The sequence below is a fragment of the Battus philenor genome, unplaced genomic scaffold (assembly GCF_028537555.1).
Source record: "Battus philenor isolate CCGP_79_NKW_IND1 unplaced genomic scaffold, ilBatPhil1.0.hap1 SCAF_2, whole genome shotgun sequence".
NCBI lineage: Eukaryota > Metazoa > Arthropoda > Insecta > Lepidoptera > Papilionidae > Battus > Battus philenor.
In genome coordinates this window covers 10,480,107-10,499,472 of record NW_027181682.1, presented here as the reverse complement: position 1 = coordinate 10,499,472, position 19,366 = coordinate 10,480,107, and the positions used below count along the sequence as shown (strand labels likewise).

General features: G+C 31.6%; 1 protein-coding gene across 1 annotated transcript; it reads right to left on the bottom strand.

Moving 5' to 3' along the window:
* Window positions 1-1,299: 1,299 nt before the first annotated feature.
* On the bottom strand, window positions 1,300-14,762 carry Hr38 (Hormone receptor-like in 38). The gene is made up of 4 exons (XM_068765543.1): window positions 14,610-14,762; window positions 5,428-5,504; window positions 3,793-5,224; window positions 1,300-3,393 (listed from the first exon to the last, which is right to left on the bottom strand). The coding sequence occupies exons 1-4, from the start codon at window positions 14,671-14,673 to the stop codon at window positions 3,137-3,139; spliced, it is 1,830 nt and encodes a 609-aa protein (XP_068621644.1). The 5' UTR covers window positions 14,674-14,762; the 3' UTR covers window positions 1,300-3,136.
* Window positions 14,763-19,366: the final 4,604 nt, after the last annotated feature.

Below are 19,366 nucleotides of genomic sequence, written 5' to 3'. Positions count from 1 at the left end.
CTACAAAAAAAAAACAAATCTGTCAACAACATTGAATCTTTTCGCCACAGATCACTCAGAAATCACCAGAAGAAAGAAAATTTGCAATACGGTTAAAAAAAACATATTTAGAGAGTTTGATTATTTTATGTAATTGGATCGTCTGTCGAATTTATCCTATTTATCAGAAAGGGATGACTTAACTTTGTTAGTCGTAGATAAATAATTTTTCTGTTATAGGCTATAACAGGTTAGATATAACGTAGCGTTGATAGTAAAGTAGCGAAAACTACCAAACCATTTTGCGTTGAAAAGCTTTACATTTTATCTTTTACTTGTAATGATCTGTTTAATAATAAAAAATAAAGAGAATTTGATTTGATGCCAGAATAATCATCAAATTGTCTTGTACAATAGGTAATGAAGTTCATATGTTATTGTAATTTTGATTTTCATAACATGTTATTTAGCTCAAACGATCACAGAAAAACAGGTGAGTATCTATAATTTTAGGCAATAATAATGGTTTCTGATTCTGCGTTATTAATAGTACGTAAATAAAAGGTTTAAATTTTAGAAGTGCCACACCACAACTATGTTTTACTTATAGGACGGAGTTAATATGACACCCTTTTAACTGTACATTTGTAAGCAAGTGAAAGGGGCCAGTGATTGTAGTTGGCGTCAATAATTATAAAGTAATTTAAAGATGTATTTACACATAGTTACTTTTTTCACAGCTTTGCCAGTACCAATTTTTTAAAATAATCCAAAAATTCGTCCCAAAAAATTTTTTTTTCTTGGTTTCTGGGTTTGGTCATTCTAATAATAATATTTTAGTATATATAAGAAATATGACGAACAATGTAAAAAAATGATGAAATTTATTTTTGGTTCACATCAATTAGATCAAAATAATTATGCCACGTTCAAGCGTAATAGAGCAATGAACGTTATAGGAGACAAGTTTCCAATGCCCAAAAAACAGATTATATTGCAAAAACAATTTGTCTTTCTCTTAGCTCGTTAATTTGAATCAATGATAAAGGTTTTTCGTTGTCTGGTAAATAGTAGTAATAGAACAAGTATGACCGTATTTTTCAATTCATTACAAAGTACCTAAGGTTTTAGTACTTCGTAAATAAAAAAAATATTTATTTGTTAAAATGACGCGCAATGTTGAATATTATAAATTATATGCAAATAAGCTAAAAGTGTCAAAATAATAAATACGAATTTTTGGAGTCGTTAAATGTGGTATAAATAAAAGAAAACATATATTTCAATTGACACATTTGTGTCAGTATAATTGGGGCGAAATATTTACAAAGAAAAATGTAAAACATGTAACAAAAGCACATCAAATTATGTCGATATAAAAGAAATGCAGTAATAGTCATAAATTTCACGAAACTTAGAAATTACGTTAAGTTTTTATAATACACTTATCGATTGTTCTATTCTACTCAGCGCAGGTCTGCGAATAGGTGGATAAGATGAGAATGAGATTTGCAGGTTGATTACATTTAAGTTTTCCTTGATTAATAAATTGATGGAATGTTATTTCACAGAAGGGAACAAGATAGGCGGCAAATTTGCCGTTTCAGTATTTATGATATCAACTTGTAAAAATACCGAATTAATTAAGAAGCACAACCGAGCGTATTTAATACGTTAAGACAACATTAAAATATTAAGGATAACATCTATTATTTAGAGAAGGCAATAAGATTATTGGCTTATGTTACCAAGCTTTGTGCTTTTTAATTTTCTCCATCACGCTGCTGTGTATAACAGAACAATGAAACACAAGTCATAAAATAATAAAAAGTAAACTGAAAAAATATTTTGTTAATTACAATTAAAACTATTTTTAATTAACTAATACATTTAAAGGAGATTTAGCGCTGAGCAAAAAGTTCAGCACAGGTAATTACTTATGAAATATTTAAAAATTTTGTAAAAAATTATTATGTACTCTACTCTACTACATAATTATTTGTACAATATAAAAGATAATTTTTCATTAGTTACATTTAATATTTTAGAAAGTAAATACTTTTTATATTGCAAGAAGTATTTCGAATTTTAAATCCGTTTATTTACAATCAATAAGCTTTTGTACTTTGTTCAAGGTATCTTCCCAGCCCAAATTCAGCAGTCGAATTTTTAAGTATATATTTCATATAAATATTGTTGATCCATTCCATTGGTCCTTCTCGCTATTTTTAGAAAAATAATTGTTCGTATCTAACTTAATCGTTATGATTACGTAAACAGAATCTTACCTTTCCTTATTACGCTTTATTATCAAAGTAGTAAGTTGATATGTATTTTTGATATCTACTTAATTATTTAAAATAATTTCTAATCATTTCAATTAATGAAATATCCTAGTTATCTATCAAGGAAGGTACACATTAAGACACGTAGTATGAAGGATATTTTTGTGTGAACATGATGCTGAACTTTTTCTCTAGCCTCGTATAAACACTATAACAAATTACTTTAATATCCTATCATAAAAATGATAACGTGAAATAAATTAAACGTAAAAGGTAACTTCCAATAACTTCTGGTCCGATAACCGTGTCGTCCAGTCAACGCCAGGTGTTTGGGCCATAGCCTCACGGCCTGCTTTATATATTATAACAAATACCTTATCATTCGTAACATTAATATCTATAAAATTCGGTGTTACAAGCCAAATTTTTTTTAAAGTTTGTAAGTCTTGTGACTAGATTTTTCTTACATAAGTAATAGATAAAATAACATAGGAATATTTGTACGACGAGATGCCATTGACAACGGTAACTCAAATGTAACTACTATTAAATAGATCATATAATATTATAAATATGAAAGATAAAACTGAAACAAACACAAATATACATTTGTAATAAATTAAGCTTAACTAATATTATGTTTTCCTCATAAGACTTACTAGAAAAATCATGTTTATTAAAATAAATTTATTAAACAAGCAATGAACCGATTCCGTCAGAGATCCAGTCCTAAATTGTCCAACTAGTCTAAAAATATCTTAGATTTAAGTAAACACTTATAAAAATAACGGAGTCGGCTCTAAAGAAGGAGTTGTGTTACGAAGGCGGGGAATGGTCCTCGGGAATTTAATGCAAGGCGATCGCTGTGATGCCTAAAAGGGTAAGCTTGCGCGAAACATGTTCTCGATTAGCGGCGGCGGGGGTACCAAATCTTCAAGTTTGAGGTAAAATATACGTTGCAGGCCTTGGACCGACAGGGAACGCAGCTCCGGCAGGGCGCCCAGGACGCGGCTGAAGTGAGGTGCGCCAGCTGCGTTGCTGCCACTGCCAGGCATATGCGCGCGAAGGCATCCGATAATCTTCATCTGTAGTTGCTCCACTCGGTGAGGCTCCTTTAAGCCATGTCTCTCTAATAACAGTAAAAGAGTATATATTAATATATATAAGCATAAACTTTGCAACGTATGGTAAGGGATTCCTAAGCACTGGTGTGTCAGTTATGGTAGTATATAATAAAGTAAATAATAATTAATAGTTAAGCAATTAGTGATATGTAAAATTGTAAATAAAAATATAACTTGAAAATTTTATTTAATCCTATAGAGTAAGTAAGGTCTGTGCCGACTCTCAATAAAAAACTAAAACTATTACACTACTATAAGCTCGACCATTTTTAAATTTTGCATAAATGAAGTAGTTTAAAGGAACGCAAACATCTTGTATTGATTTAAATTTGTGGAATTAATCCTTGGAATGAAGACTAAGACTATTTTATAATATTACTTAATATAATAATATTTTTTAATACCTGTTATTAAAGTCAAAGCGCAGAGGCAAGCGAAGGTTGAGATGTCAATGTCCATTGAATGTAAAGTGTTGCTAAAATCCAGGACTGCGTGTAACCAGTCTCCAAACGCTCTTTGACATTGTCGTTTGTCGAGTACAAGTCCGTTACAGAAAGTTAGCTTAGTGTCTTCGGGACGGGTGCGATATGCAAGTCGGAGTACAAATAATTCCAAGCGTGCTGATGCAAATAGTTGCTCTCGATCTTCTATGCACAGGTCGCCATATCCGGGTACTTTTTCCGCGAAAACTTTTATCATGTCAATTGATGTCGTTAACAGTGAGTAAAACTGTTGTATGATTTCCAAATCTGACATTGGAGGTTCCATAGGATTCGGTTCTCTATACTGAGAGTAGTCAAGATTGGCAAAATCAGGTGAAGTGTCCACGTGAGCTCTAACTAGAGCGGTGATCAAAGAAATTGGTGGACTTGGAGGAGACTCTTGTGGACATTTTGGTTTAGAGGGCAACCGACCTCGTCTACCTTTTAATGAATCAGTTCGTACCACTTCTTTTACCATGCCGACGGCAAGACATTTTTGAAAACGGCAAAACTGGCATCTGTTCCGTCTCCTTTTGTCTACAGGACATGATTTTTCAGCAAGGCAAACGTACTTTGATCCTTTCTGTACAGTTCGTTTGAAAAATCCTTTGCATCCTTCACATGTTCGGACGCCGTAGTGTTGGCAGGCTGCAGTATCGCCACACACTGCACAGAGCTGACTTGGTGACGATGGGGCGGCGCGTGCAACCACATTATCTTGTGGTGCACCACCTGGTGAGCTCGATGCAGAACTAGGCGCTGAAGCTTGCATGCACTGAACCCTGCCGTGAACTTTCGGGCTGTCATTAGAACTACTAGATTCTGAACGTTGCACAGGAAGTGAGGATCGACGTTGTCTTGACCCTTGATCTGCTGATACATGTAAATCGATTGAACTTGGAAATGGAGGCAAAGAATAAGAAGAATCTTGGTTTTGAGCAACACCTCCTGCGTTAAAGGTTGGACTGCAAGGTTGGGCCGGAGCATAATATGTTGATGGTACATAAGGAAGGGTCGGCTGATGATATTGATATAAAAGTTGCGTAGACGTATGGCCTTGATGGGAATAGGCGCTCACGTTGTAGCAATCTTCGTCCATTTTTATCCCAAACTCAGCCATTTCTTGCTTTGGATAACGAACTGAATATGTTTCTTCAAAACTTGGTAAAGCCGGGCCAAGTATTGGTGATGGCGTTTCACTCACTGGCGTTGCGCGCTGCGATTTAACTTCAAGAGGAATCGGCGCGTGGAATTCGACGTCCGGGAACGGGTCTAGATTTTCTTCTAAAATTTCCGACGAATCTTCTTGATATTGCGGAGATAAAAGATCAGTGAAGGATGAACCGTAGTTGCTCTGTAATGAAAACAACGTGTATAAGCAAAATCGATAATGGAGGCGTAGCAGAAAAGGTAGGCGGCAAAGTAGAGTAGGGGCGGTAGCATTGCGCCAATGGCGGGCTTATTTCATACTCGTAATGTTGTAATAATTATTTCATGTTGACGAACATGTATAAACAGAATTATATATTAATTTATATACTTTTAAAAAATACTTACGTGTGTTTGCAGCAGTAGCATGCTGGAGGAGTTCGACGTGAAGGCGCTTGGCGAGCGCGGTTCAATGGCGCTCGGCCCTGTAACAAACACATACAATTGTTTTATAAAGTAGGAAAATAATATATAAGTATAATTGAGAGCTATCCAAAAAAATTGTTACATATTTATTGTTATGGAGAGCTACACATTCTTCCAGAAACTACTGATCTAAAAAAGCTAAATAGTGGTAGAGCTTCGAGCGTGAACGCGTGGAAATGCGGTTCGACAATGAGTACTGGCGTTGGGCTTTGAACTATCACGCTACACAACCCATGCATTATTTATATTTACCATCGGCGAACATACTTTGATTCCTCCTTCACAACAACAACTCGTAATTGAGTAATCAATACACTCTGGCGATCTAGGTAAGGTGACGCTACTCCTGCACGAATAACAATGACAATGGAAAAGAAAGGTCTTCTAATTTATACAGCAGTTTTACTCGCCAAATATTGCCCCTTTGAATACATTGTGTTACGGTACTTGATTTGCCACGCCCCGAAAATTGAATCCTATGTATACAGCTTATCTATGTCTATCCAAGGAAAATTACAAGTGAACGATGGAACTTCTTAATTTTCAAACATATGGCGTTGAGTTTAAGCACTACAATGAAACGAAACGAAGTTGGCAAAGTTTTTAGGGCGAAAAGGCGATACGTCTCTTGGGAGGTTATGAAATCAGTGGCATTTCAAGTTCTATTATGCGAAGAACCATTAATTTCTGTCTTATTAGACTAAACAAAATAGTCAATTGTGTTGGTATGGTAGCATGTGAAAATAATTAATTAATTTTGATAAATATATTTTTAAATTAATTTGTCATATTCCTTCATTACTAATATCATACAATATATACATTGCTAATATCTATAAATACTTTATCCTATTTTGTTAACTTAACTTTTCCGTTTGAAAATCTGTTAAAAATTAAACCATATTCGGTAGTAGATATGAGATGAACAGCGCGATGAAACTTCATTAAAACATTTCTGGAACCCAAACACCGATTATTAGAAAGTGCTGTCACTAATTATTCCTGAATTTTTAAAGAAATAACAAGAGAAGTAAAATAAACGTGTTTAATTTTTAATATTTAAATTCTGAATAAATATATTGAACTTATGTTTATATATGTTGAACAAATAAAAGTTCTGTTTAAAAAGGTGTACCTTTTGGCATAATTTTAAATACGTATTCACCTGCGGATCGCAAAGAATTTCAAATTTCGGAAAATGCCTCGGACTATCAAGTTATTTAATCTTAAATAATACAAAAAATCTAATAAAAGATTTGTTTAAAAATCTTGTTAAGTGTAGCATCGCTGCTTATTAAAGAGCTATGTTGCCTCCTTACTTTCTAATAAAATGAAATTGATAGGCAAAATAAGCGAAATCATCAACAGCATATAATCTCGAAATAATTAATCAGCAGCTGTGTAAGTTCTTGATTAGCAACGCTAGTCTAGTGGTTATGAACTGCGATTTAAGATTGCAGGTCAAGACAAGCGTAGACTTTGTATAAATTATGTAATATTGCTACTACTAACAAACTTTGAAAGCAAACATTGCGAGGAAGTCATACCCTAAAACCACAAATTCGACGAACCTTTGGTGGGTTATTAAAAAGTAATACGAAGTATTTATTATTTCGTAAATGATAACAAATTAAACCGTATCAATTTTAAGTTTCGTTTACATATATTACGTACATGTATTTGTATCTTCGGATATGGAATGTGTAGTAATAGAAAATAGCGATGTTAAAAGTAACTTCCTTTAATCAAAATTATAAATTAGAAATCAAATTGAAACTTATGTAGAGGCATAATCACCAAATGTACTCGTATCTAAAAGTTGGTTTTTATCAAATCAAAATAAAAATACGTTTTCCATTGAAGACATTTTAATCGTTGTAACATAAAGAAATAAAAATGAATTATATTACCAGTGTCAGTATAAATAAAAAAGGTACAACCATGTGTTTTGTTTTTAATTGTTTTAGATTTTTTTTTGTTTTTGTGTACGCAAAAATTATCAATATATGTTAAAATAATAATAATTATAATATATAAAATAATAAAAATAATTATATGTTAAATTTAGAACTTCTAGCAAGTAATTACTATTATATTTATCGGTAAAATTTGACTTCGAATTAATGCCAATAATTGATCAAAAAGAACTGTTTTTAAAATATTATAGTTCACTTTGATGTAATAACTCAATTCCTTGTAACATGGGTGGTCCCAGATTGTATTTCGTAAAAGCCCATTTACTAGTCTCTTAAAAATTATGAGGAAAAAACAACCGGTTACCTTTTAAATATAAATGCTGATTTTCAACATATTTTTTTAATTTCTGAGAAACCATATGGAATGTAATTAAGGTAATTTTTCAATGGAATTTATTTACACTCTATTTTTATAATTGGAAATTATCTTTATCGCACTCAAATCCTATCATTCGTCAATCTTGTCATGAAAATAACTTTAAAAAACAATGAGATCAGGTGAAATATAAAATAAAATTATCCTTTAAAATCTCAATGGTTTTAAATAGTAAGCGAAGTTTGACAATTGTTGGGCAATGTATTTTTTTCCGTGGAATCATTAATTTAATCATTCATTGATTAAATAAATGATAAATATTTATAATTTTCTCTCAATACTTCAACTTGTATTTTAGTATTTCAGTAATTTTTATCACCAAAACAAAATAAAAAGTTTCCATCTTTAATTTTTTTAAAGTAATAAAGTTAAATCTTTTCTCTGCAACAAAATACTTTAATTTGATAGTCGTAATCCTAATTATCACTTAGTATATCACATCGCTCTTTGTATATAACCGTTAAGAATGACAAACATAATTCTTTAATAGTTTATTTATAGCTGTAATATTATTTTGTGTTTTGAGGCAGTAGAAATTCATATAGTTTTGACATTAACTACATCGTGAAACCCGCCTCGTGCAATGAGTTTAGCAACGTAAAATAGTACTGTAAACCCAAAAGTATTCTATCGAATAGCATTATAAAATTAAATATAATTAAAATTAAAGGAAATAAATTTCACTATTTTTCCAGGACAGTTTATTTAAATTTTTACGCATTTCATGACGGCGCATTAAGCAATTGAATATACAACTCAAAATTGTTATTATCTAAATGACCTGAAATGAATTAAAACTTCAAAAAGCTAAATAGTTTACAGAGATGAAGCAATATATTGCTCATTTTTGAGTTACATGAAAATATTGAATTGTCATTATTGGGCAAATTTTGTGTTGTGTCCATTAAATCTACTAATTTATTAAAAATTCAATATGTTTATTACTGTACTAATAAAAGTATTTTTTTTGTAAATAAATGAGTTAATATTTTTAAAGTTAATAAATTATATTTCATATTCTGAAAGAGAAGTTGTGTTCAATAACAAGTATAATTGTTATAAAGCGACATCTGTAACTATAGGGGATACTTTTAGGGGTTGTAGGCGCCCCGTTTTGTATTTTGCTTGCAGTGAATGCGTTTTACTAAATAGAACATAGATGGCGCTGGCAAATGTTTAAAACCAGGTATTGATCATTCCTTTCTAGTCTTGTGACGTATTTGACCAGCACACATTTGTTACGTATAAACAGAAAGTTCATGAATGGCGACTAATGTGTGTATATACCATTTTGTGTAATTACTGTAATACAGCTGCAGATGAACATTTTAAATTTTCTCGGGAATTTCTTGCGCTAGGAGAAAAGTTCTTAATAATTATAAGGTACAGCATCTTTCATTTTTCCTACATGATATTTGCAAAAATTAGAATTAGTTTTCTTGATTCTGTCATTTAATTAGTATTTTATTTATAATAATATTTTCGGTTGTAAAAAATATTTTATTAATAATTTTGATCTGTTTTCACCTTATGTACGACGACTATAGGCCTTAATTATGTTACTAATTTACTTCGCTAGAGTAAATGTTTAGGGAATCGCTAAATTACGACACGTGATTTTTTATGGATAATATAAGTGCTAAGACATAGATTGTTATTCACATTAAAAATAGTCTGTCAAAGACATGTAGTACACTGCAGTAAGAATGTTTGTCGTTTTGCTGGATACAAGTCTTCTATTTATATTGACTACACTTATTTTTCATAGTTTTGATAAACAGACGAAATATTTAAATCTCTAAATTATAAGTGATTGTATTATTAAGATTGTACGTCATAATAACAATAGCTAATATAAACGGCAAAATGAGAACTATTACTCTTAATTTGCTTGTTATATTATATTAGAACAACATATCTCTCTAGATTATCAGCTGTGACCGCGATAGGGCTGTAGGATTGTGGGAGGGTGTGATAGTGACGTCATCGCTTCTGACGTTGGATCTAGATAAGTCCTATCAATACAGCACCTACGTAAGTTTGACGTACAAAAAAGACGTAGGCTAAAAATGTTATTTATAAATATATTTATATTTTATATTGCTTTTTACACAAAAAAGTTAAATTAAGTTAATTTTTTTGTAGTAATCCATCATTTTAAAAGCAATTGTTTACTGTAGTGGAGTTTACCTTTCATGAATTACAATTTAATGCAAATTAATTATGAAACTACATAAAATTATCTTTTTAAGAATGGGCACAGTATGTGTGTTTGACAAAGTTGTAAAAGTCAACAAATCTACCTACTTTATAAAGAGGATAGAATCATTTTTCTGTTGGTATTGCAGTGATGAATTTTTAATTGATGGAATGATGTTTGAATATCCACAGAAAGTAATAGACGTTTGCCTTTAGGATTTTTATGACTGTCTCCTATTATAACAGACATACAGAACCGTGTGATGTTAATGTTAGAAAAGATGCAAACCTCGGCAAGAAGAACGTAAGAACGTAAACAATCTTTCTAGTTTTTTAGTTTCTGTTTCCGACAACTACGTGTTGCCGTGTAAGAGTAGGTTGGTGATGAGAAATAAAATCATAATAATTGATTGTCTGGATCAGATAAAGTGCATAACATTTTTTTTAAGGTAATGACCTTGAAATCTAAGCACTGTATGTGTGGGTATTAAATAACGTTATATAATCAGCGTATATGGAAGAATAAATTTAAATTAATTTCATTTGCTCGCACAAAACTTGTCAGAGGTATTTCTTGTTTGCAAATTTAGTAAAAGTTTCTCAACGGCCTTAATAATGTAAACTTGCTAATGTAATAAACATATACATACTTCACCCCACTTTTATATAATATTCGTATCTAGAAACTCTGATCAAATTTAACCGAAATAAGACAAAAATACACGATCTGATTAATTTATGTTATCAGAAGAACCTAATTGTTATATTATGCCGTGGATATTTGGTAATATTGTTATCGGAATCCTCAAAATTTACATAACTAGTGATCAATCTGCGCGCCGATTGTGTGTTTAAGTTGGTAAATCACGCAAAAGTTTTTGAAACTAAAATTTTATGTTATTAGAGGCAGACACATTTTGTAATTGGATATTGTGTCGTGAATGTATAATGAATTATCCATTTATTAATATTTAAATTAAGTTATTTTTTTTTATTCAAGCGAAAGAATTAAACGGACGTACATTTAAACATTGTTATGGAAGCGTAATATCCTTATCACAACTTTTTAACTATTGACTCTATAAAGGCTTAATTAACATCAAAATCTAAATTTAATTTTGAAAGGTGATTGTTGCAACAGTTAGAATACATAACAATATTCAAACTCTTGATAGACAGCGAAGCTGATTAAGGTGCAAATAACTTTTTTATTACTAGAATCTATTTGTTAAGAAAAGACACAGAATATAAATCCAAAATGTAAGATCTGAAACACTAGGTTTATATTTTAGACAGATCCTGCGTTTTGTTATGCGGAAAATTTAATTTTTATTAACGGCACAGAAAACCTGTTAGTTTATCGTCGAGATGTGAATAACAAGTTGTTGCGGCGACTTTCTGCGTTCCGTGTAGCGACGAAGTAGTTTTGAGGAAGTTCGTAAGTGGCGGGTGAGCAAGGGCGTCCTTGAAGCAGAGCGTGGATCGATGGATGACGTAATACAGCGCGTGACGTCACGGGTGGTGTTCGATGAGAGTGGAGGTCGCGGCCCGACGCCTGCCTCCATAACACCCCCTATGCCTCCCGCTTATTTTTAGACCTCGTGACGTAATTCCGCCTTGAAAAGCGATAGAGTCGCACAAAATAAATGGTTAAAAATGTGCAACTCGGGATTTTCCGTAAAATTATAGCTTGCATATTTATTTCAAAACGGCATTTTTAGAAGCATGCTAATAACCAAATTATATAAATATCATAATATAAATATAATCATTATTCAGTTGTAAGCAAGACAATAATTCAAAGAAATAATTTTTATATAGATGGAGTTACATATAGTTTATAAAAATTGGATAATTTAACGTGTTATTTCCATTCGCGGATCAACTAAAAGCATATATATCACCATTAACGCGGCTTATATAAGACATTTTTGTGAAAGTGTTTATAAAACTAAAAATGTGTCTAGATTCTGCAAAGATAAAAAAATTCGAATAATGTTCTTTTATTAGGATGTCCTTGACACTGTCCTTCGCAGGGTAGTAAAAGTGACGCAGTCGGGATCGTGGTTATACTGCCGTGACGTCATTTAAGCTTGTGATAGCGTGTTTAATGTATATGTATGTGAATAATCATTTCATGTGTAAATTGTAAGTAGCCTTTGCTTATAAAATTAGACGTATGTATTTATGTACAAACAGGTAATAAGATATGGATTGTGAAAGTTTACGCACAGGATGATTGGTTACAGGCGTAAAAATGTGTAACTCATTTGTCAGGAAAAGCTTTAACGCTCTAATTATTTCCTATATCTGCGATTACATCTAATTATTTCCAATTATTTTCTATAAAGTGATCACTCTACTATGTTATAATAGTCATTTTTTTCTATTGGTATTCGACGGGTCAATTACATCTGAAAGTACAAAGTCAGTAACACATTGTAAAAAAAAAATAATTTTATTATGTAGTTATCTCTATCCTAAAATAGCTTTTTTAATATATTACCATTACGTTATATATTATTTCTGAAACCCTTGATTTTTCAATTGTGTGGTGTACTATACATTAATAGACAGATGAGCAACGCATTCATCCCTTTAAGGCTTTTGCACTATAATTATAATTCTATACATTGTACATAAAACACTTTTTTGTATATTAATTATTTTTTTGAATTATTTACATATTTGTATTAAGCATTAAATTAAATTTATAAAGTTTTCAAAGGTAAAAATTTATGATATAATGTACTGTCGTTATAAGTTTATAAAGATTAGACGTGTTATAATATAGTACACAGGCTGGTAATTTGCACAGGCTCGTATCTCTACAGGTGCAGCGTCTGCCGGTTGCGACAACCGATTGGGCAAGTTGGAAGGCGGTTTGGCTGAGGCCATCGGCTCCGGAGGCGATCGCGACATAAACATCCCATATTATAGTAGCGTTACCTAACTCGCCCCGAGCGAAACAAAAACAAAATTAACTTAGCCATGCAGCGTCTATTTCGAAAATTCTTAATTAAAGTTTGTTTTATCTTACAATGTTCTTAATCACCTTTCAAAACTAGTGTAGGCTATGTTATTAACTATATCGTTACTTTTTCAATGATATTCTAAATTAGATTCAGAAGTATGTAATGTCATTGAGTTAAATATATCAGTTAACTAATGAAAGTTGTAAAATATGCATGTAGCTTAAGATAATTATGAAAATTTTTTTTTTAAGATTTAAAAAATAATTGAGATAGGTTTGGCAACCTAATTATGCACGAAAACACACTTAAATTATAATGTATATGTAGGAATATCCCTAAATTCCCGGATCACAAGAAGAAAAAAAACAAAGTAAAAATATTACACAGTTCGAGTATTTAAATGAACTCATTTAAAAATTCTAAAGTTGCTGGTTACACAGTGGAGTTTTATAATGACAGCTTTATCCGGACAATTACAAAAAAGTGCTAATTAAAATTATTTCCTTTGGGACAATTAAATCGACAAGGGATCAGGTGTCACTTATACATCTATATATATTGCCTCTGTCAAAGTCTGATCAAGTTTTTCATCTCAATACCTAATTTTATTATAAACTTAACAAACGAATCATTGCATTTATATTAAACAAATGATTGAGGAGTGCAAAATATATGTATATTCATAATAGATAAATAAATGTGTTTTTTTAAACATAAATTTATATTTCTAAAATTCCCTGTAAAACTTTAATAATTTGTGTTAATTTTAATAACATTGTTGACTTGTTTCATATTTAACGATCCGCTTACGTATTAAACGAATTTTAAAATTATATTTTTAAAGCTAAATGATAATTATTTAAAAATAATGGAAAGTAAATTTAACGAACTACAGAAGCGGCATGTGTCATCTCGACCGGTCACGATAGTTTCGAAATATGTTTCACCACTGGCTTTTTATCCCTCACCAATACCTGCGCTTAGCTATTTGCAGTCGGTAACAATAAAAGGTAGTAAAAGTTATTATGTGACATCGAAACTTTTTCTTCTCAGTTCCGAACATGCGTTTAGCGCTTTTTCACGGTGTTAATGAATAATACGGATGTTTGTTTACGCTGGGTTCGTGTCTACAGCGTGTCAAATACTCTTTAGTCTTTAGCTAAATATTATCGGCTGCTTGTCTTCAAATTGTGTTAACTATTTGCAACTTTGGTTACCATTGCAAAATAATATATTTTTGATGTAGGCATGGGAGATAATAGGAGGGTTTGTTAACATCCACAACTTAGAAAAATGAGGGGTAAAATATTAATAACGCAAAAGTAAAAGTTTTATTTTAATCACACATTGTCAGTTCACAAGTAATATTAAAATCTTTGAATTTGTACACGAACATTACTTATATGCACTTTTGTTTTATTTTATAATATGCCATAATTTTTCAAAAACTTATTAATTAAAATCATACTATAAAAATAAAATAAAAACTCGTAAAAAATATGTTCATGTAGGTCAAAAATAAAAAAAGTTTTAAATAAAATCTTAAAAATAAAATAAAAATAAGGAGGTTTTACATACGTGTATGTTTGAATTGGTTAAAGCCGCAGTGTTTGGTCGAGGGCGTCAGCAACGCACCTCGCATTCTAGCCGATGGCCATTGTCACGACAGTTTCACACAAAGTCTACAGTATCCAGAGATTCTACACAATAAAAGCGAAAATAAACACAGAAGTAGGGGGTCGCGAAACGTCGTGCGGGCGCTGACCTGGCGCAGGCTTGTCAGGGTCCAGAGAGGCGGCGCGCGGCTCCAGGGTCAGGTCGAAGCACCCGCCAGACAGTCCCAATTCGCTCAGCAGGATCCTCATGCGGCCGAGCACATTCCACTCACTGTACGCGCACTCACTCACTCAGTCAGATGTAGACGTTCGCGAGAGGGCGCGCGGAAGTACGCGCTGGTGAACGGTTGGTGCGATACTGAGGCCGCCGCCGCCGAGACTGGCGGCTATATCGCGCCGTCTGACGTCACAACCGTGACGTTACGCCTGCGACGTCACTAACGGTACCTCCCACAGCCCGCCCGTCGCCTCGCCGCCCGCCCGAGCCTGCATTAACGGCATCGCTAGTACGCGGAGCTTTCATACGCCCGCGCTGCCTGCGCTGCCCACGTTGTTTCTTGGCGTTCCCTTTTTCTTAAGTTCCATATTTCAATATTGCTTTTAATCTTTACATTGATAAAACTATCAAGGGGGTATAAAACTATCATTGGTACTTAGTATAGGATTCTAAAAATACTTTTCGTGTTTAAATTTACTAAGATCGAAACAGCATTGTATTATAAGAGTAGTTATCTACTGTTTGTTAAAGAATCACATATCACTTAAGAAACAATATTTTTTTCAAAAAAACTGGCCTCTCTAATCTAGCTATCGAATATAGCATTAATTTTTACAATAATTTCACGAGATTGATAACAAAATTTTAAAATGCGTTAAGTAATGTAAATGTTAAGTAATAACTTAGAATTAAATAAGTTAGAAATATGTTCAAGGTCATTATTAAATAAATATATTAGTATTATCTTTCGGTTACCTTTTTTTAATAAAATGGTCAGGAAACATTTATAGACTTTTCAGTTTCTTTATTCATTCTGAGGTAGATGCGGTCCAAGTTAGTTATTTTATGTTTTTATTTGTAATTGTATATTATACTGTATTTGTTATAAGTATTTATAAAGAAATGACTGCTGCCTATAAATGTATGTATGTAAACATATATATAGATGTAAACGTTAACTATCCGTTATTTATCCGTCTATTGTTTCCTTACTATGGTTGCCTGTAAGAAAATGTCTTCTTGAACTTTTTCTTTTCTTCTTTTTCTTTTCAGCCGATGGACGTCCTTTGCAATGGATAGGTCTCCCTTAAAGATCGCCAAGATGACCGGTCCTGTGCTGCTGCTGCTTTTAATTTTCTATAATGCAACTATGTTTATATTTTCTAGCGTGTACAATAAAGAGTATGAAATAAGTAAAACAAAATATTATTTCATCGTCAAAAAATTAAAGAAAATTGGCAGAAAAGTTATATGAAACAAAAATTATTTTTCTGATTTAAAAGTGTGGAATATCAACATTCTAGTTAGCTTTTGGTATTTCAAGTCAATTTTTATACTGCAATATTAACCTTTGCAATATTGACAGACATGAATAATTTTGTAAAAGAGAAATCTAAATGTAAAATTACAAAATGTGTAGATTTTTTCGCAGCCATAAAAGTTTAGTATCGACATCAAAACAATTCTTAAAAACGATTTCGTTGTTTAAGAGTACAAATCTAATAGGTTATTGTAATTTTAAGCCCAGTTAAGAATACCGTAACTTAGCAATTTCAGGATTTGTTTTATATTATGATTACTACAAAATTGAAAAATTACGAACACAGATGTAGTAAGCATCTGTGTATGTAATTTTTGGATTTTTAACTTGAGTGCAGCAATTACAAAATGATTACCATGGAATGAAAGCTTATGGATTTCTTGAGAAAAAAATCAAAATTCTCTCCTGGTAATTAGGTGTCATTACATGTAATTGGCCTTGATACTAAATGCCCAAGCTGTATGTATGCACCGAACATAATAGGGTTATTTCCATTCCGAAACACCTTTTGACGTAGCATCAACTTTTTAAGAAAAATTCTCTTATGTATATTTCATTTTCTGGGAGAAAAACGCTTATTACAAATTTGTTTTGACTATGAGCAAATTTTTTTATTATTAACAATGTATATTGAATTATTATTTTCTTTACAATATGATATAACATAATATAAATAATTGTTACTTTGTTAGGCAATATAATTACTGAACTTTTCATGAAAAAGTATTGGGTTATTGATTATATGTAGGTGTAAAAGTTTTAAAGCGGAGAATGTTTAATTAACTAGTCAGCAAAAAGCTTTAAAGCTTTTCTTCCTGTTTTTCCAGCCCATAAGCGCCTATTGCTGGGCAAAGATCCAAGGCACTTTCCCACCTTACCACGATAACCAGTCTTCTGCTTTCCACATTCAGAGACTTCCTGTGACCATAACTATGTCATCGGTTCAACTAGTTTTGGGTTTAAGCACGCTGCGTCTACCGGCTCCTGGTCACTCGAGAACATTTTCGAGGCGCCGTCGGCCAAAAGCTTTTCTACCTACATATTTCAAATCACCCTGAAATATGTTCCATTAATATATTTTTTTCTAATGCCACAGATATCTGGGAAGGTCTAGATGTGAAACTGTACATGACATTGGCCAGCTGTTTTGAGCTATTTCTTTGGGGTAGGATAATTACTTTTCTTCTTTCAGGTAAATCTAATAGAAGAATGAATAACACTTAATATTTTTTTTTAAATCAGCTGAATTGAATACAGATATATCAATTGTTAGCCCACGAAGATCAAGTTTTACAACAGATTTTCTTTTTGTTATTAATAAATTATTACTTTTTAAGGTTACCCAATATTTATGTATAGTGTGCATAATTCAGCACGTAAACTATTTTATTATTAAAATTTCAGTTGTGGAACGTCCACGACTGGAGATGGACCTCTTCAATGTTTTCCAAAAGGACCGGTTGGAAGCGGCCTACATCCAGCGTCTTAGTAATATCGTGTTTAAATTCGGAAAATTATTAAATGAAATGGTTAATAAAGTTTTATTTTTGGCTTTATAAATAGTTTTGATAATTAGTTTTAAACAGAGAATTTTTGTTCATAATATTTATTCATTATATATTTATGAAGATATGTTCGTACAACTTAGCGATAGTATTATTAATTTAATACTTAATGTGAAATGCGTGCACAAATACAATAACAAAAGTAGATAAAACTATTATAATTATGTAAATATTATAAACGTCATTTTTTAGTTTTAGTATTAAAATCTGGAGGTTAACATTAAAAAAACTTTTAGTTTAAGTAATAATAATATTAGAAATATTTTGAACCACATTTATATAATTCCAGTTATTAAAGACTGACGAGCGGTTAACTCATATAAAGAATTTGAAAAAAAAAACACTAACGATATTTCGATACAATCATTTTGAATTTTTGAAAAGTTTCCTTATATTTGTTTTCTTATTAATTAGTCTTTTGTGCCTAGTCAATATGCAATTTGTGATAAGTTTTTATTTTTTCAATTAGTTTATAGTTTTGTAAAGTAAAAAATTCTTTATGTGCTATTACCATTGTGCACCTAAAGTCAAACTCAATTTTTTTAATATATAAATATTATTTTATTCTAATATGTGTATGTTGTAATGTTTGTAGTTTTAAAATGAATTTTAGCTTATCTTTAATTTTAAAATAAAAACTTAATAAGCTGTCATGTTTCTAATAAATTTGACTACGCTGTTGCACCGATATTTTTAACAAAATTATACATTATTCTTGGCATTTAAAAATGTGTCCCTTTTTAAATGCATATTTACTGGCAATTAATAAGTGGTACACCCTATGCAAAAATCAAATGTCAGAAATAACAAATAGAGTTTTCGAAATTGGGATTACTACTTATTATATTTTAAATCATTTTTGTTTACTATCTGTGCAGATTTAGTACTGGCAGAATTTATTGCTCTTCTGCAATCAAACAAAAAAAAACTTTATGTAACATCTTTCAGAATGATCACCTGATGATGATTGAAAATAGGTGTAAAAGTTTTAAAGTATTTTTCTATACATTCACGTCTTTACAGCTTTTAAATGTATAAGAAAGTACCTTATATAATGATTGAAGAATAGTTATAAGAAATTTAAGTTTGCCTGCTTAGTAAAAAGTAAGTACAACTTAAAGTTCAAATATATTCTTTAACTCCAGAAAATATGACAATTTGTTTACGGAAAAAAATCTTGGTACTATTAATTTGAAATAGTTTATGATTGTACATACTTATGTATGTGTATTATCATGAAGCAGTTAGGTGTAATTAGGTTCGGATCGAGCGCCGGAGACAAATGCAGCGGTGACGTGGCGGCGTGGCGTCCACCGCATCCCGTGCTCCAATTCGGCTCAGACCGGCGTCTCTTCCGCATTGTGCGTGCACCTCGTCACGCGCGGACATCTTTAGGGCTGCATTTCTATTCTGTTAACATATAGGACGGTGTGACAGATTACGTTATTAATCATGGGCTGTTTTGGTTAACTGGATATTTTTTGCCTATATTTTATCCAACCTATATTTATTTATTAACAATCTCAAATTTATGTAAATAAATATATACGTATTGGTTATAGGAGCAAAAGCTTAAAACGGGTGAATGTGTACGTCATAAAAAGCTCTAAAATATT